We start from the raw sequence: 23,617 nt of genomic DNA on the forward strand, positions 1-23,617 counted from the left end.
AAATAGAATTTACGTATCTATTAACTTGTTTTGATGATTTAAAACTTTAGACTAATAAAGAGTTAAAATTTTAAAAATAATAATTTTCAAGTTTTGTGAAGCAAGATGCACATTCCCTATGGTCACTCACTCATGTCTATCTCTACCTTCTATTTTTAGACAAAGCAAATGACTTAATTCAGGTTAAAGTGACACGTGTGATCTGTGTAACACACGTGTCTTCAAATGTGGCTGCAATTCTGCCATAATGAATGAGATCTCCCACTGTAACCGTTTTCATTTGGTTCTAAAAATAACAACAACTACAACACTATTATTTCAATTTTGAGAACAAGAGAGTGAAAAGGAAAATGGGTTCTGAAACATTTATTGAAGTTATACTAGCAATACTCTTACCTCCTGTTGGTGTTTTCCTTCGTTATGGCTGTGGAGTAAGTTTTTCTCTTTCAATTTCTTCTTCAAATTATCAAACACTAACACAGACACACATAAACATCGCATGTGTTTTGTCGATGTCAGATATTAACATGTGTGATGTGTCGATAGATATTGTCAGTGTCACATGTTTATGTCTTTAATCTAAAGTATCGATGTTTTGATAAATTTAAGAGAAATGATAAGTTTACACCCATTTTTAACACCTACACTCTATTTCTATACATAATACATACTAATTTTGTTTTTTAATAATTTATTTACCTTGATTTCTGTGCAAAACCATTTAAATTTGTTGATTTATACGGTGTAACATACGTAGGTGTAGGAAAAAAAATTGTAAACATAGCACAGCTCTAAATTTAATGTTGATACATTTTATAAATAGTTGTTTGATTTTGTGATTTATTTGATTTAATTAGTTATTGGTGTTTGGAAATTGTAATGTAGGTGGAGTTCTGGATAGATCTGGTGCTTACATTACTGGGATACATTCCAGGGATTATATATGCCATTTATGTATTGGTTGGGTGATATTTAGATATTTAGCATTTTATTTTATTTTATTTCATGTATATTTCTCTTATTTTTTTTATATGTATGAGTTTTTCTTTAATGACTGTTTTTAAATTTTATTTGAGATTAATTGATATGCAATTAGAGTTGTGAAAATTTATGTGTGAAGATTGACATGTAGTAAGATCAAGTTCGTAGCACAAAGATTAGTAGCCAAAACTGAAATATTCACACCATCTCCTATACACCATACGTTTTCTTCTCTCAAAATAATTTTAGCACTACATATCATACATATGATACGACATATAAAGCTTGAGCTATCACTCCAATGAGCTAGACAAATATGTATCAAGAAAGTACCTAGCTTTGATAAGTTGCGATATAAGACATTACAGGTCAGTGAGATTACACCACTTTTGTTTATCAATTAAAGCAAGACTGAAAACTGTAAGATTTTTAAAACTCATACCTTCGTCATTTATGTATGTGGCCAATTTATCCCAAGACAACTAATGTATCCGTTTGAGCTAGTACCTGATTTCTCCACCAAAATAAATTCATCATTTTCTTAATTTCATCAATTAGGGAGGAAATTGAAAGGAATATGCTCATGAAATAGGTGGGGATAGATTGGATCACATATTTAATGAGGACTTCTCTTCCTACTCTCGAAAGACATTTGTTGTTCCATGAGTTGATCTTCTTCCAAACCTTATGATAAATTTGAAAATTTCCTTTTTACTCCTTCCAAGTTCCAACCATAGATGGCAGCCCCAAATACTTCCCTGTACCAAGAACAACTTGCAAACCAAGAACACCGACAATAAAATCTCTAACAACTTGTAGAGTATCTGGATTACGAAAGAACTTGAATTTTTGAAAATTGTCTGTTTGCTCCGATGCTGCTTTATAAGTTTCAAGAATGTTTTTATGGTTATGGCTTCATGAGTATTGACCCTGAAAAATTAAAAAGAATTCATTTGCAAATAAAAGGTGAAAATTTGTAGAAGCAATGCGATAAATCTTGACACCATGTATATCTCTACTAACTTCCACTTTTTAAATAAGAGTTGAGAGTTCTTACGCACATATAATAAACAAGTACGGATATAAGACAAATACAATTTTCGTAAACAATCAATTCGGAGAAACGAGGATCATATAAGACAAATACAATTTTCGTAAACAACATGATTCAAGAGATCCATTGTTTGCAAATACTCTCAATCAATTCGGAGAAACGAGGATCATATTCAATCGATTAGCAACGACTTTAGAAATTAATTTGTATGTGATATTACAAAGAGCAATCAAATGTCAATCCCTCATAGAATGGTGTTCATATCCGGTAGATATAAGTGGACTATTAGTGAGAAAATAGTAAAATGCTTCTTTTGCAAAAAAAATACATATCACATAAGATTTTTTTTAAAGAAAATAGTATAATTATATATTCTACCATAGAATAATATATTAAGATTAAAATGTCCTTATTAAAGAGTAAATGTTACATTAGTTATAGTGATTTAATGTAGTAGTAGTAGTTGCGGAGTTTAGTAAGTACAATTAGTTGTTTTAAAAATTGATTAAGTCATTGAATTTTTAATCAATTGAATTGCCAAGGTTACAAATTCAAAAGATCGGTAATCGAATAAAAAGGTTACACATTGAACTAACTTAAATTAAATCAAATAATTTGGTCACATAACTCAGTCTCTCGATAATAAAATTGTATAACTATTAAATCAAACTAAAACCACATGATAAAGTATTCATATTTTAACCAACAAAATTATATTTCTACCTCATTTCAATTATGTAATCACTGGAGGTACTAATACTACTTCAACCTTGAAACAATTATACATTGATCTTCTCAAGATTAAGGAACTCACCGATGTCCTATTCATAATTACTCCCTCAGTCCCATATTAAAAAATAGTAATAAATAAAAGAGTGAATAGTAACTTTACCAAATTATCTTTACCAAATTATCTTGTATTTAAATTAGCATTAATGTTAAGTGAGAAAACAATAAATTAAAAGTATTTATTAGAGAGTACAATTGGAAGATTAAATATAAAATTGTATTTGTAATCTAAAGTGACAAGTATTTTAGAACAAATGTTTTTTCTAAATGTGACACTTAATTTGGAACGGAGAGACTACCATATTATTTAATGCTGAAAATTTTCTTGTATATCTTTTACGAGCATCTGCTGAGACTAATTCCTCAAATTGAAAAGAACTTCAATGAACAGCAAAACTCTTCCTCAAAAATGCTGTTGCATGCACAAGGTTGAGTTCCAACTCTCATATTTAATGTTGAACACTTCCATATACATCATAGACTCATAGTAGATTTATTTAAACCATAATCTTCTGCATACCTCTTCATCTTCTCAATTAAACCTGCTACAGAGTCTGTTTGTTTCAAACTCAACAACTCCCCAAGAAATAGAAGGATGTGATTTTGCAAGAAAATTCTCGTTATTGATACCAACTAAGGACCTTTCCTTCCAAAGCCACCATCACAGTTTGCACTCTTTCTGCATCAATAACCATCTTGTTATCAAAATACCTTTCTAGTCAGCTCAATCACCCATATATGATTACACCCTCATCCGAAAATCGGTAAATTTTTACCATTCTCTCCTTGGATTCTACTCGGTTTTCAGAAGTGTTAGTAGTTCCAAAATATCTGGTCCCTCCTATAATGTTTCTTAACATATTTCTCTATCAAAACCCTATAACTCCATTTCTGTTCTTCTCTCTTATACTCCAAAAACGCCTCCGAAAACAAGTGAAAGTCTCCTTTACCTAAAACCTCAAACACAAAAGGATCCGTCGACAATCTCGGACGATCATCCACATCCATTTTATTCAAAACAAACTCCAAATTCCTTCCAAGCTTCCTATCCAAGTAACCATCCACAACACAACCATAACTAACCAAATCAGGAACAACCTCTTCACTTCTCATATGTTCAATACTAAGATGAAGATCCCAAAACAACGACATCCTCGAAAATGCCAATGCGCGAATATTAAACGTCGTAACATCTGGACGAAACCCTAATCCAACCATCCTAACAAACTCCCTCTGCAAATTCTTCATTTTAAAATTAGCAGCATAAGAAAGCAACAAAAGATTCCACAAAAGATTCCCTACATTTCTCCTACCTAAACCAACATCTCTAACAAACTCACCCAATTCATAGAATTTTCTCTTCTTTATATAACGATAAGCCATAGCCCTAATCACATTTTCCTCAATCAAAAACCTAGATCTCTTAAACCTTCCATAAGCATTCTCCATTTCATTCAAACTACCATAAACAGCATAGCATAAAAGAAATTCATTACCTGTTTTGGAATCCATTAGAAAACCCTTTGAAACCATTTCAATGGTTGTTTCTTCCATCAATTTTAGGTTTCCTGCACTTCCAAAACAGGAAATTGCTAATGAGTAAAATTGAGGTAATAAAGTTGAATTTTTGGAGTTTAGAGAATGGAGAATGTTGGTGATTTGATCAAAGTTTTGATTTTTTGTATATGATTTGAATAATTTTGAAATGAAATTGAAAGAGGGGTTGAAGGAACTGTTTAGGAGTTGTTCCCATGTGGTTTGGGATTGATGAAAGAGGGCATTTTCGGCATAGTATAACATCAATGAAGGTAGAGAAGAGGGTTTGTTATGATTGTGAGAAAGTAAGGAATTGGGTTGGTGAAAAAATGGTTTTTTTGTAGTGGGGTTTTGAAAGGATTTGGGTTTATTGCGGTGGCGAATTAGGTTATGACGGTGATGGTGTTGTTGTGGAGATGAAGATGATGAAGAAGAGGAGTGTTTGAGAAGAAGAATATTATGAGAAGTGAGAGAAACGGTTTCCATTTAGAATGGATGAAAGATTGGAGAAGCAACAGTAGAGATGAGATTACATAAGGCATAAGCTATATGCTTAAAGAATAGCTTATATCTATAAGCTAGTTTATAGTTTAGGTGATAACTTAGCTTATACACATAAGCTAGTTTAAGAGATAACTTATATTATCGCTTCATGTGTTACTATGTAGATGATAATTATTTGGCCACACCTTTTTTTTTTGAAACCATGTGTACATACAAGAAACTCCCCCATTCTTTTATAAATGTCACTTTTGTAAAAAAAAATATTTTAATTTAATTGTCATTTTTAAATTTTAATATAATAATCATATAATTTTGTCAAAATTGACCCTAATTAATTATTATAAAAGAGAAAAAATATATTAAAATAATTAAAAGTTAAAAATATTATAGATTAAAAAAAAATTAACAACTATTATTAACTTCTTTTAGTATGTACATAAACTCAAAATATGATAATTAAAAATAAACTGAGGGAGTAGTTGTTTCTTAAAAGGGCATGATGCTATTTGGGAGGTGGACAGAGCCAATCCGAAGTCATCTATTTCAGGATTTGGGGAAATGATTCACTTCCTTTAAATTAAGATAATTAAGAATGATTACATAAATGAGGATAAGGACTTTTTTTTTTTTACTCTATTTTAGAAACTGAGATGTCTTCGGACAACTAGAAAGACTAATCCTTTGGAAAAAATCAAATACCACATCTAGAAAGACTAATTCTTAGGAAAAAAAATCACAATACCACAATAGACAGTAAAGCTAGGATTTTGTTGTCTTTGCATGACCATAAATTTGAAAAAATCCAACTTTAACTTTTTTATCAAATTTTAATTATCTTCAACTTAACTCCGGATTATCAAGACCACTTCTTCTGAGAACTGTCAACACTTAACACACAAATTTGAGTTAGAAAATTTTCACCTTAGAATAAAACAAGCCAATGACATTTATTGTCTAGCATTAAAATCTAGGAATAATGAAATCCATTAACCAGCTGTACAGTTTTTGGCTCTTGTATGATAGTAACTCTGTTTGACACGAGCATTACAAATCACAGAGTAGAATAATTATATGCACAAAGTTTGATCCTTGTAACACAAGTTTTGTAACCATGACCTTGAAGACATAGTAGAAGTCAAGCCAGCCATTTGTTCCTTATTTCTCTTCGACACAAGCTTCAAAAGAGAACAAAAAACTAAAGTTAAGAAGATCACAAAAGAGTTCCAAAAAGAAAATCATGTTCAAAATGCACTTGAAATTCCTCAAGAAAGAAATGAAAGGAACAAGAGAAAATTTACAATGCCGTATAAAGAGAGTTCGGAAGATTCATTACAATGATCCAAAACAAAATCATATACATTTTAATGTTGGTAAAGATGTGGTAAGCAATTGTTATAGATGAGCTTACTCATTTGCATCAAGCATAGAAATGGACTCGTGTGGTGACTCGGCTACATTCTAAACTAAGTTTGTTTGCATACTATTAGAGTTGTCAACAGCGAACTGCGGAGTATGGTGGAACCCAAAAATCCGCCATTTAAACAAGCCACTGCGGCTTATGGTGTTGTCACAGCGGGCATCGCTACACGCCATTTCACCAAGGTTGCCATTTAACAACACTGCAGTCTATTATTACTCTGCTACTAATCATCTTATTTTATGCTACTATATAATCTTCTCTTGGCTGATGAAATCATCATTAAATGAGAAATTAGTTTGATCCATCATATCATCTTCATAGGAGGCTTTTCAACCCTCAAAGCAAGTGTTGTTGATGGCGGGGAGCCAAGATCCCGTCATACCAGCCGTTTTGCGGCACCATTATAGTAGATTATGGCACAAAAAAACTGCAATATCAGCCGATATTACCATTGCGGCGAGACCAAAAACCGCCATGTATATCTGCCATAGCCGCACTATGACAAGTATTTGATAACACTGCTTGAAGGATAGTAAATTACATCTTCCCATCCCTAAAACTTTGCTGAACACAGTCACAAACAAGTAGTAGATACGGGTCTTATATTGCTTGGACAAGAAGATACTACTTTTTTTTATAGAATTTTGTTGAACACAAGCACAAACAAACACAAACCTGCCTGTGTATGACACTGTTTTTGTTTCCTAAACATAAGCAACATCATCATATAGTAAGTAGTCTAACACAAACGGCCATTATCTAGAACCATGATTTGTTGCCTGAGTATGACACTGTTTTTGTTTCCTAAACATAAGCAACATCATGCAGTAAGTAGTCTAACACAAAAAGGCCATTATCTAGAACCATGATTTGTTTAAGGGTAGTATCATATGACATATACGGCTCACGCGGCCGGAGCGGCTACATCAGAACAGCGTCATTTCAAATTCAATCCCATTATCATGGTTGTTCCGGTCAAGCCACCCATTTGTGACGGAACGACACAGTCTGACACGGTTTTCTTGGTTTTTCTGTTCCATGCCGAGATAATAGACGGAACGGCCGAGTTTGATAACATAGCCTTAAGTACCCGACTGACTTTATCGCTCTAGAACATCTATGCCAGAAACATGGAACACTTTTGATCATGGTTTTAAACAAGGTTTTAAAAAACGGTCCGCAACCACGAAAACGGCTGCGACAAAATGGTATCAACAAATACTATTATTCACAGTTTTCATGTTAAAGAACAAATTGTGATTAATTCATACTGCAACGACTAATTCATACTGCAACGACTGCAATCACTATCACAACATCTCAAGCAAAATCGCAAAAGTCTTTACTCGGTCGCGACCATAATCTTAAAACCTTGGTTTTAAATTGCAGCAACCACAATCTAAAGAATTTTGTGGTTCCACAATGGTATCACAACTGCAATTTCGACCATACTAGCCACATTTTATGCATTTTTTTCGCGATAAATCCGCTCACAGCAGCGTAATTTAAAACCATGCTTTGGTAATTGATTTCAACTCCGATCAATCCCACCAAAAATCATAGTCAATTCATCAAACATCTCATGAACAATCATACATAAGCCAAGACAAACAATCAAAACCAAAACGTTCAGTAACTAATCAAAATTCACCGATTCCCTAATAGACAGTGCATGCAATTACACAATTGTAAGAGAAGAAAAAGCAAGAACTCAAAAGAGTAAAAGAATTACCACCGCAGCAGAAACAACAGTAACAGCAAGAAAAAATCAATAGAAGCTCATGACCTATGGAAGCTACCACTTCCACTCTAGTTTGGGGAGTGTCAACAACGTTGTTGTTGTCGTCGTCTTCCAACAGTTTCTGTTTGGTTGATGATTGACGTTGTTTGTCTTTTTCCATTCTTTGGTAGTTCCATTCGAGGTTTTTAAGGTAAGATAGCTTGAAGGAATCTCTGAGATTTTTTGTTGGCCAAAGATGCATCTCTCTCAATTCTCTTTTTCTCTGTGAATAAACCTACACAATGAAATAGCTAGAGCTCAAACTTGAAATGCGTGTGTTTGTCGAAAACTATATATATACCAAATTCTGGTGTTTGCTGTGCGGTTGGACCGATTCTGAAGTTAAAATTCATCAAAGATAAATTTACTCTTTCTTGAATTCGGTTTTAGACGATTAATTAAACAATCTTATCTAATTTCATGGGGGTTTACTTTGCATTAATTTTTTTAATTTTTAAAGGTTTAATTGTAACTTTAGTCTCTTGTCTTTTTTTTCTTTGATCTCTTTATTTTAAAAATTATTATTTTAGTTCATTTTTTAAATTTTTTGTATAATTTTCGTTCTCCTATTTTACTTTTTCTGTAAAATTAGTCTCTATTTTAGTTTTTTTTCCACGGAAAACTCAAAAGAAGTACCAAAATCGTGGTTTTGAAAATAGGAAACCAAAATCGAAAAAAAATAAAATAGGAGGACCAGAATTATAATTAAGCCTTTTTTAAATTACAAATTTTATTTATTTATAAGATTATAAAAATGGTAATAAATATTTCATTATATTTGATATAATATACTTCTAGTACTCCTTAATATTTCATATTTTATTTTTAGTCTTTCAAAAAATTTCCTTACAAAACTAACCCTTTTAAAAAATCTCATCCACATTTTTGTCTCTCCTATAATTTAGTGACAATTTATGAAGATAAATAAATATTCATATGAGTTCTTTAAATTTTATTATTTATCTTTTATCATTTAAATTTTTTTATTTTTCTTCTATTTTAAATTCACAATTCTATATTTCCTTATTTTAACTTTACAATCTAGATTTTTTGTTTTTCTTCTGTTTATAAAACTAATTTTACAATTAAAAATATTTGTGTTAATATATTCTAAACCATTTAATTAAATTATAATAGTCATCAACTGACATCTTGTTTATTTAAATATAAATTGTGATAGGTGAATTGAATTCCATGTTTATTTATTTTACTCTTTTAAAATATAATATATATTTGAATATGAATTACATTTCAACTATATTATGATATTCTTATAAAATCCATGATTAACAATAACAATGTTTAAAATTGTTGCTAATGATAGTTAAATTATTATTATTATTATGATATTTATTAATCACAATGCAATTAATCGCATGTTTAAAGTGCAATAAGCATTAAAATTGTTGTCTAAATTGTATTGAAATTTTATACAAATTAATTTTTTTGCTAAAAACAAAATGATACTTTCTGAATTTTGAAATGAAACTAGTATCATCAGATCATCCCAATAAACAACACCATATGTAAGCAAATAGGTAAATTCAAAAATACTGCTTGAATTTTGAAATTCGTAAGGCAAACATGCCCCAGATTGATTAAAATGGCCTTGCAGCTTCTTGCATCATCTTCTTTACTCTGGTCAACTTCTCAATCTCCCCAAGAACCTAAAATTTGGGAAAAGTTTGTAAGTAAAATAATGATTGATGGCTTAAAATGTCGACAAAATTTGTGAAGACCCATCCAACTCCAAGAGTTGGAAACAATGCCAAGTCATTATGGCAAATAATGGTGCTTATCACTTATCTGGTACAGTCCTAATATTAAAAAAATATATCGGTGCCACATGCTTCAAAGTTCAAATCGAAGCAAAATTTGCTTAATTAAAATTATAACCTCCAAAGCCATGTCCTCTGCTGTAATGTCATCTAAGTTGTCATAACCCAACTGAGAAGCTACTTCTGTAAAAAGAAAGAAGTTATTTTAGGAACTGAAGCAAACCACCCCTTGCTGGCAAAAAACGTAAAACTGCCCAGAAAGGTTATATAATATATACTTTGAAGTGAAATAGTTGCATCAGCTGTTGCGTAGCCATTTTTGTACTCGTCGTATAGAGCGCCCAGTTCATCCATTACCTGATGTCATTTAATGGAGACATTAACGATTAGGGTTTAGATTTCCTAGACGTGGAAGCTTGTAAACATATATGATTGAATTTAAACAGCAAGAAATCAACCTCTGGGTAAGATCCTGAAGTAGATATCTCAAATGAAGGAAATTGACTCTGATTTTCGGTTACATCCCTGGCCACAAAGTCTAAAGGCAAATCTATCCACAATGTAATCCCATGTCTCAGGAGTGCCCTATAACAATATAAGAGCATGTTAAAACAATAATGAAGTTAAAAAGTTATTATTTAGTAAAGAGCAAATCATCATTTTGGTCTCTATATATGTGTGAAGCGGTGTCACTATAGTTCTTGAATGTATTGAAATTACAAAAACATCCTTGAGTGTGTGTGTCTTTTGTTAGTAATTTTAAGGACTAAATTGCCTATCGGAAGACATATCCTGAGACAAAACTAAGTAACAAAAGACACATTTGACGACCAAACTCACTGAAGAAAGACATATTCCAAGATGTTTTTGTAATTATGTCACATTCAAGGACTACATTGACAACGCCCAAAATAACGGTTTACTCTTTCTTTAGTAAAGGTAGAAAAGTGAGTTCACAATTAAATCCATACAAATTAGTTTTATTTTGAACAGCACCATTTCCAGCACAAACTACTAGTCGAACCATAGACGACAATTGCTTAAGCACTTCAGTCTGCAGAGTATTTGACATGTAAAACATAAGTATAACCTATAGTCTAATTCATCAGAGATGATTCATCTTTATCCTGAAATTAAGTGAGAAGAAGAAGACATCAGCTCAACAAATTAGAAGAAATTTGTCAGGTAGGAATAGGATAGTATCAATCTGTTCTGATGCACAGATGAAACATAACGAATACATAAACATGAAGTCAGATCATGTTCGGATAAACAATTTAATTAAGCTCTTATAGCAGAAGTCCTTATGTATACTATTTCTCAAATAAACGACAAGTTGAAAATAGCTTATGGATAATGTTATAGGTTATTTCTATAAGTTCTCTCAAACTGTCTCACAATTATTTACACTAGTAGATAAACACACATAAGTAAATCCCAACAGGCCCCAAATCAGTATGAGACAATGAATTACCTCAGCGTCATTGAAGCCGGCTTCATCACTCTCTTTGAAGGATTTTGCAACTGATGCACCGCCTATAGCTTCTTCCACCAAATTATCGCTGACAGAGTACATAATCATCAAGTTTAGATAAACATTGGAAGCTACTTACACCTAAAATAAAACCTTTTATCGAAGAATAAACAAATACCTGTCAAAATAATAATATCGCAATACATCAGCCAGCAGTATTCCTAGACTGGTTTTAAGAGAGCTTTTCATACCTTCATCAAATAAATCAGGTTGAGTCACAATAAGCCAGAAACGCCGAAAGCCATTATTTGCATGCCTTAAAGTATATTCTTACCAACCAAAAATATGGAAGTGCCTTTCAACTCTGGGGATACATCTGCTGCTTTCTTCTGAATCATAGGTTAACAGTTAAAATGTGAGTTTTTGTTCAAATACATATATAGATAGAAACAATAATAACAAATTCTTGTATGGTAGTGAGTTGAACAAGAAGGGTAATCTCACCTTGACCGCAAGAGATAAATCTGAGGCAGCAGCCTTAGTCGCTGTAGCTGAATGAGCAGAATAAAGTAAGAACATCAATTTCTACATTACGGATTTGTTTGGATATACAGTTTATTTGCAGCTTATAGAAAAAGTGCTTATCAAAATAAGCGCTTATGTATTTTGTGACAATTTCATCCTTATTTCACCGGATAACTTAATTAATCTTGTAAACAGTACTTAATTCTGCCATTACAATTCAAAATTCGTTAATCATTTTAGACCTAATAACGAAACCCTAACGCATGTGTAGTGTATATCAAATATGAATCAGAAGTAGTAAACAATGAAATTGAGTTGAGAAATAGAGAAAGAGATAGTTACATGGAAGAGGAGAAGTAGCGTCAGGTAGTGAAGAAGAATTGATGGAAGAGTTTGTTTGGCTGCGTCGGAATCGGAAGGAACGAGAGGCTGGGAAATGGAGAATTGATGAAGATGGAGATTGAAGTGAGAATGAGCAGCAGCAAGTGCGTGTCAGAAGAAGATGACTACTCTCCATCGGAAGCAAAAGCTACTTTTTTTTTCCTTCAAAAAAAGCACTTATCTATCTTTCTATCCAGGACACTGTCTACTGTATGTCTTATTAATTCACTCAGGCTATATTTATGTAACTGGTCGAGATGGAATAGAGCAGAATGAAATAAATATATTATTTCATTGTTTAAGTATTTTATTTTTGAAGTAAAATGGAAATATATTACTATCAAAAAACAGTGATACACAAGGCGATCTATAGATTCAACCTTAAAAAAACCAATGAATCTATAACATTAATTGTGCTATGTAGTTTCTAGTTTTCTTATATTGTCAACCTCTATATATTATACTGTATAATGCTTTGTACAATATCTTTATGAATATCTATAATATAAGAAAATTTATTGGTCTGGTATTCACTAAAATACCCTTTGATTAACTTAGTCTAAAATAATATATTTGGGGCAAATAATGTCTTTTGGTGGTTTATTAAACCCATAATCAAAATGTGTGGTGGCCCACAACAACAACTCACACGTTTCATACTAAATATTTGCTATTATTACCTTTTCCTCTTTCCAAAACTTCTTTTCGTCTCTACACGACAATCCAAACAACCCTTTCTCTTCTCTTGCCCAAGTTGTTTTGGGAACCCTAATTTTGCGGACAAAAGCATGCTTTCTGGATTCAAACATGTCAGTTTTTACACGCTATTGTTTCTCTTCTTTTCCTTCAAACACAAACATAACATCTGCCTCACCAACAAATACCGCCATCTCTTCCACGCCAAACATCTCATCTTTTCTCCATCTTTTTTCCATCTCTCTCCACGACAAACATCTCACTATGGCCAGACCTTATGAGAAATGTCGTCAGAATCCATCACAAGTGGATAGTTTTCACAAAGAACAAAGAGCATTTCGAATTGATTCTCATTGATAAAGAGGTTTGTATTTTGTTTTCGAAATTTTCTTGAGTTTCATTTGAGGGTTTCTGGTAAAAAAATGAAATTGTAGCTGGTTTCGTATTAGTCTCCATATTGTTAATTTGTTTTCTTCTTAAAATGAATTTGAATTTTAGGGTTTCGATGTTGCTGTTGTTTTTTGTTTTAAACTTAACATGCTTGGTGATTTAAGAGTATAACCAATTTTGTGTTTGATTCGTATGTTGCTATTCTTCAGGTTCTTATTGACAATATTAAAGAGTTTTCTCCAATAATATATACTCCCACCGTTGGATTAGTGTGACAAAATTATTCAGGGTTATTTAGACGGCCACATGGAATGTATTTTAGTGCCAAAGACAAAGGGGAGATGATGTCAATGATCTATAACTAGCTAGCTCATGAGGTATTGCATTCGTTTCAGTAATACAAGATCATTTTCTTTTTAATTTCATTGTTGAAATTCGAAATAACTCTTTGGCTTTCATTCTTCCCATCTAATCCCTATAGCTTACTGTTCAAGATTATGAACAATTGAATCATTTAAATTTTCTAATCCTTATGCTTAATATAGTAAATTTCCAATCCCTTCAGTATTGATCTGGTACTGCAATAGTTTCTTATGAAGTAGTTTAATAAAAGAAATCCTTTTATAAACACCATGTCAATTTTTTTATCCTTTGTACAATCATTTTAGTTGCAGAGCAAATACGTACCATGAATAATGTTGATATTTTCACTTTGTATAGATTTTTTTGATGACTTAGATCTCGTACTCCAATTGTGCTTACTTTTTCATCACTCAGTTCTTTAATTGAAAACAGATTGTCTCACATTTTTTCATATTATGTTTCGTTTCAACATCTTATTGCTCTTTTACAGGTAGACATGATTGCCTTGACAGATGGAAGTCGAATTCTTGGATTAGGTGATCTTGGAGTTCAAGGAATTGGAATACCCATTGGAAAACTTGACGTGTATGTTGTTGCTGCTGGTATCAACCCCCAAAGAGTATGCTTCTTTTTATGTCTGTATCTTTTTGGCAGTCTTAATCTTTGTCTGTTATTGCTCTTGTGTTTTCTAAAATACATCTGGCAAGCATCAACTTAAGCATTTAAGCCAAATATTAGATGTGCTAGGATAATACTAGCAATATATCATCTCATTGTTGCTTTTAATCTTGTAATGTGTAGTTATGTGTCTTTTATATATGAGTTGACAATATTTTCGTGACAATTTGTCTCAAGACCAGTCATGTGGAATAATATGTCAATTAGGTTCCTTTTGTTTAATCACCACTCGGTAAAAACAGTAATAAATCCTGATAGCTCAACCTATGTTGTATTTTCAAATATGGCAGATACTACCAGTCATGCTAGATGTTGGCACCAACAACCAAAAGCTACTTGAAGACCGCCTTTGTGAGTAAAAATATTCTTAGATCTTTTGTTTGCTTATTTATAGTTGTTATATGTTTCATACTTTTATTTATTGTGGAGCAATGGAGCATGGATGAAACCAAAAGATTCATGTTGGGCATGTCAATTAGTTTAATTTATCATCAACATTTAATTACATTCTAAAAATGCAAAGACTACCATGAAATATAGCATGCTAATTTATATATATTTTGAAAGGGTTTGGATTTTCTAGTGTTGTTTTCATGTGATAGATTTAGGACTTCGACAACCAAGGCTGGAAGGTGAAGAGTATCTGTCAATAGTTGATGAATTCATGGAAGCGGTTCATGCTCGATGGCCCAAGGCCATTGTGCAGGTTTGTTTGTTTGTTTGATATTTTTTATTTTCTCTGGTGATTTGATGGTTTGCATTTATTTTATCATTTTATATTTCATCAATTATTTATTTTTGTAGCTAAGTTACCGTGCCAATTTTATCAGTTTGAAGATTTCCAAATGAAGTGGGCTTTTGAAACTCTAGAACGAAATAAGAAAATATTTTGCATATTTTAATGATGATATACAGGCGAGAAAGTGACATTAAATATTGTTTATGTAGCTTATTTTAAGGTGTTTCCAATACTATGTTATCGAAGTTGCTGATGAAACATCAATATTACTGTGCGATATAGGGCACTGCTGGTGTTGCACTTGCTGGACTATTGGGAACAGTAAGATCTCAAGGTCAACCATTGTCTGATTTTGTGAAGCAGTGAAAGCGCGGTGGTTGCAGTACCTTTTTGTCATAACATATGTCTTTTCGCTTCAGTCGAAACGTTGTTAGAGTTGCTTCTCTATGGCTGGTGCAGTGAGAATTTGCGCCTCTAAGCTCGCCATAGTGATCATTACTGATAGAACTTTCAAGATGATTCTTGCGTACAACAGATAGAAGGGCATTTCCATCACTCCTGCTGCCTGTGCCTTCACACACACCACTAGTGTTGCGATTTTCTGCATCATGGTAAAAGCTAGTACCACAACTTTGACCATTAGATGGAGATTCATGCATAGAACAATCAATATTACTTTGATCATTTTTATTTTGATCACAAGTATAGGTGGTGTTATCCGACCATTGATGAGCTTCTGAGTTCTGACTTTTAGGATTGGAATGGGAGGAAATACTTGTGGGAAATGGAGAACTTTCTTTTTGAAACATTGATTTTGGTTTCCATGTGGGATTCGTGTCTGACTGTGCGTTGCTTATAGAATTTAAAACGGTATCATGCTCCATAGACTTGTTATCAGAAGTATCCCCGGTGTTGGCTGAAAAGAATTCATGTTGACGGTTCATAAATTTTGCATCATCTTGTACAGATTGACCAATCACCAGATAAGTGTTACTTTCCTCTTTTTGGTTTTTTCCATCACACTGATAAGTAGTATTTGTATTTTCAGATAACTTTTGTGATTCATAAGAATTATTTGTTGGAAAAAAAGGCTGCAACAAGCCAACAACATACAGTTGCCATACCTGCAAACAGGAATTTTGTTATAAGCATCATAAAAAATTCTGTAGTTTTTTATTTGAAATGCTGAATAAGAAATATGCTCTGTAAAGCAAGAATTGATACTCATTTCTCAACGAAATAAGAGTTATCAACACAATAAAACCCTATTACAAATAGGTATACAAAAAATACTATATACCAGCCATTCAAATTTTGCTATTAACATCTCTTTGAAGCGTTCAAGAAATTGTTCTGATGATAAACACACCACCAATATGCCAGCTGTCTCTTAAGAAGTTTGACAAATTGTACCATCATTCTGGAGACTAAATTTTTATTCTCCATGTTGTTTTAGTTCATATGATATCTACAATTTAGGTGGCTTTAAAAACCATTTATACATGTGTAACAGCATAAACAAGACAGGAAAAAGAACGGGTAAAGAACATGCATGAGCAGAATTACAGGAAACTAATTATAGCTGTCAATTGTGTCAAATAAAGTTTCTTGCTTTATCAACATAATAAAAAATTTGTATGAAATAAATGTTTAGTTTATTTGCTATCAATAAGAATTCAAAAAATCATAATCAAATAGTGAGCTCACCGAGAAAATGGATAAGCATTTGAATGATTCAATATTTGCCTTTTCTCAGTGGTAGGTTTAGATGAGCTGCCAGGATAATCTCTTTGTAATGAAAGTTCCAATTGTGTATCATATTCTAACTTGGTTGTGTTACCACCGTTGAAACTACAATCTGCATAACTGCTCTTAGGAAGATTCTCAAAAGTAGCCATCAAGTCAATAGCTCCAAAAAAATGATTTTACGGGAATAATGTGGGTCACTAATTATAACTTATATAATTTAAAATATTATTACATTAATATGTTTTATTAATAAAAATGTGAGAAAAATATATATGTAATTAAACATTTGTCCAAATAAGACAATAAATTATAATATAGTTTGTTTTTTCTTGGAAATTATATAAAATGGTCTATTATAATAATAATTGTTTTATTTGTAAAAAAAAAAAACTAAAGTTTGATATTTGTAAAAGAAAACTAAATTTTACTTTTTTTAATTGTAGAAATTATATGAAACGAGGAAAACGAATATATTGATTCAAATATTGAAATATGAAAATTATTATTTTTTTGGGTTAATACCATTTTACCCCCCTGTCATATAGGTCATTTCTGATTTCGCCCCCTGTAAAAAAATTTTTTTGAAAAACAACCTTGTCATTTCAAAATACTAACATTTTAGTCCCTAAAGTCAAAATCCGAAAGAAAATTCGCAGGAAACCTGCAGATTTTCCTGCGGATTTTGACTTTAGGGGCTAAAAAGTTAGTATTTTGAAATGGCAAAGTTGTTTTTCAAAAAAAAAATTTAAGGGGGGGTTAACCAGAAATGACCTATATGGCAAGGGGGTAAAATGGTAATAACCCTATTTTTTAAAAAAATGTTAACAAATGCGCGTACGACACCCGTGCCCGTGCGAATGTACGTGTATTTTTGTTTTATTATTTTTTTTATTATTGTATTTGTTGGAAATTCAACTTTGTTTTTTGTAAAGAAAACCTTTCTTATTGTCACAATTTTTTTTCATACGGTTTGACTCTCTTTTAGTTTCTCTTTCTAATCCTACATTTTAGTTGTTAAACAATTACTAAATATGATGCAACTTTATTTTCAAAAACCGCTCCTAATTTACTTTGAATAAAAATATTTATGTACTTCAAATATTTATTTTATTCTCATTAATGTATTTTTTTTATAAACAACAATTACTATATGTAAAAACAATAGGCGTGTCCGACCAGAACCCGTGCGTATGCACGGGTTTGTTACTAGTTATGTGCAAAAACTTCATCATATCTTCTAATCCAAATGCCATACAAGGTCTCTGTGAAAGCAATCTTCATGACACTTGGTTTCCACCCTTTCTTAGAAACAAGCTGCAAGATCCATTGTAATTCCTCAGGCCAGGGCAACGGTTGGTGATTACTTTTGAGCCATACAAGTATCTGTTTTGAGATAACAACAGTAAATCTGCACTCAAAAAACAATGACAAACACTTTCCTTAGCTTTATGACAGAAACTACACATACTATCAGTTATCACATTGAATCTTCGTAGTCTATCTTTAGTGGCCAATTTGCCATGACAAATCAACTAAGCTGTGAGCTTGGCCCTATGCCTAGCAACATTTCTTTGGAATAATAATCTCCACTCCATAAGATTAATGTCATCACTCATAGCATCATACAATGCATTCATCTTGAACCTCATTTGGTTCAGCATTATATCCCAGACCTGCTGGTACTGTTGCACCACTTCCATGAGTTTCAGAATTTTCTTAATCATCCAAGAGATGCTTTGGGCTATCCTTGCCTCCATAACATTTTGCCCTATTAAGAAATACATGTGGATCCATTTGACCCACATGTTATAAGATTTCATGCACAAGTTCCACAAGCATTTGATCATGGTAATCTTGTTCCACAAAGTCAGATTTATAATCCCTTGTCCACCCTGGCTTTTAGGGCTGCAGACAGTCCACCAAGCCACAGGGCTCTTTTTGCTAGCATCAAGGTTCCCAGTCCATGCAAATGTTCTACACATCCTATCAATCCTGGTTAGAACAAATTGTGGTAGGGGGAGGCATTGCATCCAATAATGGGTGATTGCCAAGACAATACTCTTCACAAGCAGGATTCTAAAAGAGTAACTCAAAAGATTGGCAGTCCAGTGCTTCATCCTTTGTATGATCCTATCAATCAATGGCTTATAGTGGTTGATGTTTAATCTTTTGCTGGTAATAGGCACCCCTAAGTATTTCATAGGCAGATGACCCTCATTAAACCCAATAGTATGTGCCATAAGATCCTTGGTCTCTCTATCCATACCTCCACAAAATACTTTACACTTATTAGGATTTATCACCAATCATGTGGACTCTGAAAAGTTCCTCACAGTGGTCAACAACATTTAGAGAGATATGGCATCACCTCTATAGAAAAGTAAAATATCATCTATAAAGGTGAGATTGGTGATACCAACTTTCTCACACTTTACATGGTAGTTAAATCAGGGTTATGTTGCATATTAACCAGGAGTCTATCAAGATATTCCATCATGAGGACAAAAAGCAAATGGGAGATAGGGCCCCCTACCTTAAGCCTCTCCTGGCCAGTATTGACTCAAAGGTATGCCCATTCACATTTAACTCATAAGAGACATTAGTCACAACTACCTTAATCCAATGAATGAACAATCGAGGCATCCCTATTTCTTGTAAAACTTCTTCCAAAGCATGCTTGTCAACCATGTCATAAGAATTTTGAAGATTTAATTTAAGCATACATCTTGGAGTCCCACCCTTTATAGTATAGCCCCCCAACAACTGAAAAACTAGCATTATATGGTTATGAATTACTTAACGAGGTATGAAAGCTGCTTGATCGATATTGATGATGCTAGGCAGAAAAATTCCCAACCTTCGAGTCATAATTCTAGAAATCATTTTGTACACTGTGGTGTATCCTACAATAGGCCTATAATATCTAGCTTGCTTTGCCTCTGCAGTTTTTGGGATCAGAGTCACCACAGTCCTATTGAAGTTCCTTAAGATTCTCCCATGACTAAAAATCCATGTATGGCAGCTATTACATCTCCCTTGATGGTAGGCTAACATGCTTTAAAGAATTTGGATCCATACTCATCCACCCCTGGAGATTTCTGATCACCCATGCCTTTTTAGGGCTTATTCAATCTCATCATTAGTAACCTGACTGATCAATAGGTATCTATAAACCCTTCAAATCTGCTTACCTCTTCTCATAGCCTCCACATCAATATGGATGGTGCCATCGTTAGCCTTTCCCATAAGGTTCATATAGAGCTTCAAAAATTCATCCTATATATCCTTTCGAGCTGTCAAAACTGTCCCATCCTCTTTTTGTACAAACTAAATGCTCTTTGCATTGCCCCTAGCCTTGAGATAGGCATGAAAGAAAGCATTATTGCCATCCTCCATCTTGAGCCAGTTGATTTTAGTTCTCTGCAGCATGCTCTTTTCCTCCATCTCATTCCAATGAACCAACTCCTCAGTTCTCAATCTGACCATGTCTATATTGTGCTCATTCATCTGTTGAGATCTCAGATCTGCACAGGCTTTCTCAAGATTGATCTTGGATTTCGCAATCTTATTTTGTAAGTTAGACACATGTCTATTCAACTTTCTAAGCTCTGGCTGCAATCTGAGGAGTTTTTTCCATAGAATCTCCATGGGCCTACCATACATGGGTTTATTCCAGTTGTTTCTTACAAGGTCTTGGAAACCATCAATATCAATCCAACTATTGTTAAACTTGAAGCTACTCTTCTTATGTCTAGCAGTAGTGGGGTTGCTAGATACAACATGGCATGGTAAAAAATGTGATGTGACAACACATTTAGACTAAGCTCTCCAGTGTTTAGGTGCTTCTTGATGAAATAGAGTAATTTTGTTATTCCCCATAAATCGGTGGGTACAAAAAATGATGGAAAGTGATGGAAGGTGACGGAATGCATTCCATCTGATAGAGCTTCATTCCATCCGTTGTTAATCAATCCAAACGATGGAACATAATTTTATTCAATTTCACTTTGTTCCATTCCATCAATCCAAACATATCCTAATAGTTTAAAGGATTAAATATGTTTTTGTTCTTTATAAATTATTAAATTTTGTAATGTATACTGTTAAATGATTAACTTGCAAATATCTCATTTTTTAATAGAGATTAAAAATAAAATTTGAGATATTTATAAGGAGAAAAACATATTTAACCTTATTTTTAAACTAGTTAATATATTTTAAGAGTTTAATGGACTGGCAAAACGGGCTCGTCCCGTCAGGAATTCCCGTTTTACCAGCACTTTTTTGTGGGGCAAACCAAACTTTTAGGTCTGCACCCTTTAATGTGTCTGCCTCGCTTCGTTCCGTTTTTACGGGCTTTTGTGGACACGTACTTTTTCTTAAAATTTTACAATTTTTAAGCCTAAATGGCTCAATGTCCGCAGGTCGGCCCTGCCTTCACTTTTTTGCGGGGCGAATCAAAGTTTTAGTCTCGCACCCTCAAATATGTCTACCTCATCGTCGTTCTGTTTTTTCGCAAGCCTGAATGGGGCGGGCATGCCCGTTGCCACCCCTATGCACGACCATTGTAACGAAGTTTTACACGGTCGTCTAATAAAACATCACCAAACTATCAAATAATTTAAGTTATTTTAAATATCGGTATGACTTGGTGGGATGCACGTCGTTCATTGGATGGGAGTAAAATGGCAGTGCATCTTCTATTTTCTCGTATTTTAATAACTTCCAATTTAAAATCTAATATATTATAAAAGATTATGCTATGGAATTTCCTTAATCACCGTTTTTAAACTATGTTTAAGTTGTTAATTTTTTAGGGTAACTTTGGACTAATTACAATTTGCATTACTAATACTCATTATCATTATGATCATATGTTTAACTTCTTGTTATTCCAAAAGTCAATAATGTCTAACGATCATTAGTTGGACCAGTGGTAATTGGCACTGGACTAGATAGGGAGGGCCACGGTTTGATTCCCCGTAACTCCGATCGAGAGTGGATTGGAATCACTTGATACTAGAATTGACCTCTGAACCGGACTATACCTGTGGTGAAAAAGCCAACAAAATCACTAATATCTTTTTCAATCAATTATTAAATTGTAGTTTGATCAATGCACCTGAAACTCAACATTGAGTAGAGCCCATCTCGCTTCCACATTATCACACAATCACAACCACCACCACCTGTGTATATGAAACTGTAATCGTGTCTTGTGTGCCACCCATAAATAATCTACTATGAATATATATTGCATAAGTTGGGTCATGTTCACAAGTCTTACACATGTGCTCTAAATCACCATATCCCCAAACAGTCGCACATACACTCCTCTTTCGATATGTTTAATTCTTTTTGCAACAACAAACTTTAATGCTTAGTTGTTTATAAAAATGCAATATTTTTTCACAATGAACTGAAAAAATTGTCTCTTATGAAACAATAGGAACCTAAGAATGGGTGGTGATGCATGTTGGTTTGAAAATTACGAGTGTAACATATCAAAGGGAAATGAACTTTGAAAATTGCGGGTGTAACATATCAAAGGGAAATGAACCTAATGTTCCATGACTATATCGACACTTTTATGAAAATTAACATAGATGATGTAGTCATAAATCCTCGTCGAAACATGGTCACATCGATTATCTTCAAAAGGAAACATGGACTGAAAATGAATCCCTTAAAATGTGCTTTTTTGTGTTAATGCATAGGATTTTCTCGGTTTTGTGGTCCACAAGAAAAGGATTAGGATCAACCAGAATAAGATGAAAGCGATCCTGGAAACTGAGCCTCATTCGACGAAGAAATAACTTCATTCATTGATAGGAAAGATTAACTTCCTAAGGAGGCTCATATCCAACCTAAATGGAAAAAACAAGCATTATCGCCACTACCTCAACTGAAGAAACAAGAGAGTTCCAGATGGGACGAAGACCATTAGAAGGTGTTCGACGAGATCAAGGCTTATTTGATGAAGCCTCCAATTTTGGCCCATCCGACTAGGAGTAGAAACATGAAACTGTACATAGCAACATTGGAAACGACTATAGAATTATGTTGGCTCAGGAAAATGATAGCGGCATTGAAAAAGGTTATTTATTACTTGAGCCTAATTTTAAACGATGTTGAAACTAGATGCAACTCTATATAGAAGCTTTGTCTTTGTCTATACTTTTCATGTACCAAATTAAAATATTATATAAAACTTGTCGGTGTTATTCTCATAGTGATATAATAAAATATATGTTATTTAAGCCTATTCTACATAGTTGTGTAGGGAAATGGGCATTATCCCTTACGGAATACTCATTGACTTATGTGCCATTGAAGGCCATTAAAGGATAAATTGTAGTTATTGGTGTCGCTACCGCGAATAAACAACAGAGTCGCTACTGAACTTTATTAACCTGATAAGGGAAAGGAAATATCTAACAAACCTCAAACAGGGAAATGATGGTCTTGCAACCAAGAGAATGGTACGAAATTCAGTTATGCAAGGGGAAGGTATTAACACCCCTCACGTTCGTAGTACTCTACGGGATCCACTCTTGTTGTTTCTAATCAAGGGGTGTGTTATTTAATGCTTACTCACTAAGAGAATGCATACAGAGTGAAAATAAAGAAAGAAATAAGGGAACTCGCCAAGATTATTCGAATCTTATGCCTACATATCCCTAACGTATAATAGGGAAATCAAAGTTATGTAGTTCTCCCTAACAGTTTCTTTTTGTTTGTTTAACGTCCGCACTCTAGCATTAGACACGACCTTCAATG

The 23,617-nt window shown here is 33.2% G+C and overlaps 6 protein-coding genes across 6 annotated transcripts; 2 read left to right on the top strand and 4 right to left on the bottom strand.

Moving 5' to 3' along the window:
- Positions 1–274: 274 nt before the first annotated feature.
- Positions 275–1,051, top strand: LOC131647469 (low temperature-induced protein lt101.2). The gene is made up of 2 exons (XM_058917355.1): positions 275–431; positions 886–1,051. The coding sequence occupies exons 1-2, from the start codon at positions 351–353 to the stop codon at positions 967–969; spliced, it is 165 nt and encodes a 54-aa protein (XP_058773338.1). The 5' UTR covers positions 275–350; the 3' UTR covers positions 970–1,051.
- Positions 1,052–2,698: 1,647 nt separating this feature from the next.
- LOC131652999 (pentatricopeptide repeat-containing protein At3g42630-like) lies at positions 2,699–4,958 on the bottom strand. The gene has a single exon (XM_058923015.1). The coding sequence runs from the start codon at positions 4,844–4,846 to the stop codon at positions 3,638–3,640; it is 1,209 nt and encodes a 402-aa protein (XP_058778998.1). The 5' UTR covers positions 4,847–4,958; the 3' UTR covers positions 2,699–3,637.
- An 834-nt stretch (positions 4,959–5,792) lies between these two features.
- LOC131653000 (uncharacterized) lies at positions 5,793–8,428 on the bottom strand. The gene is made up of 2 exons (XM_058923016.1): positions 8,017–8,428; positions 5,793–6,039 (listed from the first exon to the last, which is right to left on the bottom strand). Exons 1-2 carry the CDS (start codon positions 8,264–8,266, stop codon positions 6,020–6,022), a joined length of 270 nt encoding a protein of 89 aa, XP_058778999.1. The 5' UTR covers positions 8,267–8,428; the 3' UTR covers positions 5,793–6,019.
- A 1,013-nt stretch (positions 8,429–9,441) lies between these two features.
- Positions 9,442–12,454, bottom strand: LOC131647470 (probable inactive shikimate kinase like 1, chloroplastic). The gene is made up of 10 exons (XM_058917356.1): positions 12,184–12,454; positions 11,821–11,867; positions 11,651–11,705; positions 11,495–11,567; positions 11,317–11,404; positions 10,814–10,896; positions 10,301–10,427; positions 10,121–10,199; positions 9,961–10,025; positions 9,442–9,731 (listed from the first exon to the last, which is right to left on the bottom strand). The coding sequence occupies exons 1-10, from the start codon at positions 12,356–12,358 to the stop codon at positions 9,663–9,665; spliced, it is 861 nt and encodes a 286-aa protein (XP_058773339.1). The 5' UTR covers positions 12,359–12,454; the 3' UTR covers positions 9,442–9,662.
- Positions 12,455–14,165: 1,711 nt separating this feature from the next.
- LOC131647471 (NAD-dependent malic enzyme 59 kDa isoform, mitochondrial-like) lies at positions 14,166–15,265 on the top strand. The gene is made up of 4 exons (XM_058917357.1): positions 14,166–14,290; positions 14,640–14,700; positions 14,952–15,055; positions 15,180–15,265. The coding sequence occupies exons 1-4, from the start codon at positions 14,168–14,170 to the stop codon at positions 15,249–15,251; spliced, it is 360 nt and encodes a 119-aa protein (XP_058773340.1). The 5' UTR covers positions 14,166–14,167; the 3' UTR covers positions 15,252–15,265.
- A 158-nt stretch (positions 15,266–15,423) lies between these two features.
- LOC131650687 (uncharacterized) lies at positions 15,424–16,415 on the bottom strand. The gene is made up of 2 exons (XM_058920388.1): positions 16,389–16,415; positions 15,424–16,212 (listed from the first exon to the last, which is right to left on the bottom strand). The coding sequence occupies exons 1-2, from the start codon at positions 16,413–16,415 to the stop codon at positions 15,424–15,426; spliced, it is 816 nt and encodes a 271-aa protein (XP_058776371.1).
- Positions 16,416–23,617: the final 7,202 nt, after the last annotated feature.

The sequence above is a fragment of the Vicia villosa genome, linkage group LG2, assembly GCF_029867415.1.
Source record: "Vicia villosa cultivar HV-30 ecotype Madison, WI linkage group LG2, Vvil1.0, whole genome shotgun sequence".
In the NCBI taxonomy this organism is placed as follows: domain Eukaryota; kingdom Viridiplantae; phylum Streptophyta; class Magnoliopsida; order Fabales; family Fabaceae; genus Vicia; species Vicia villosa.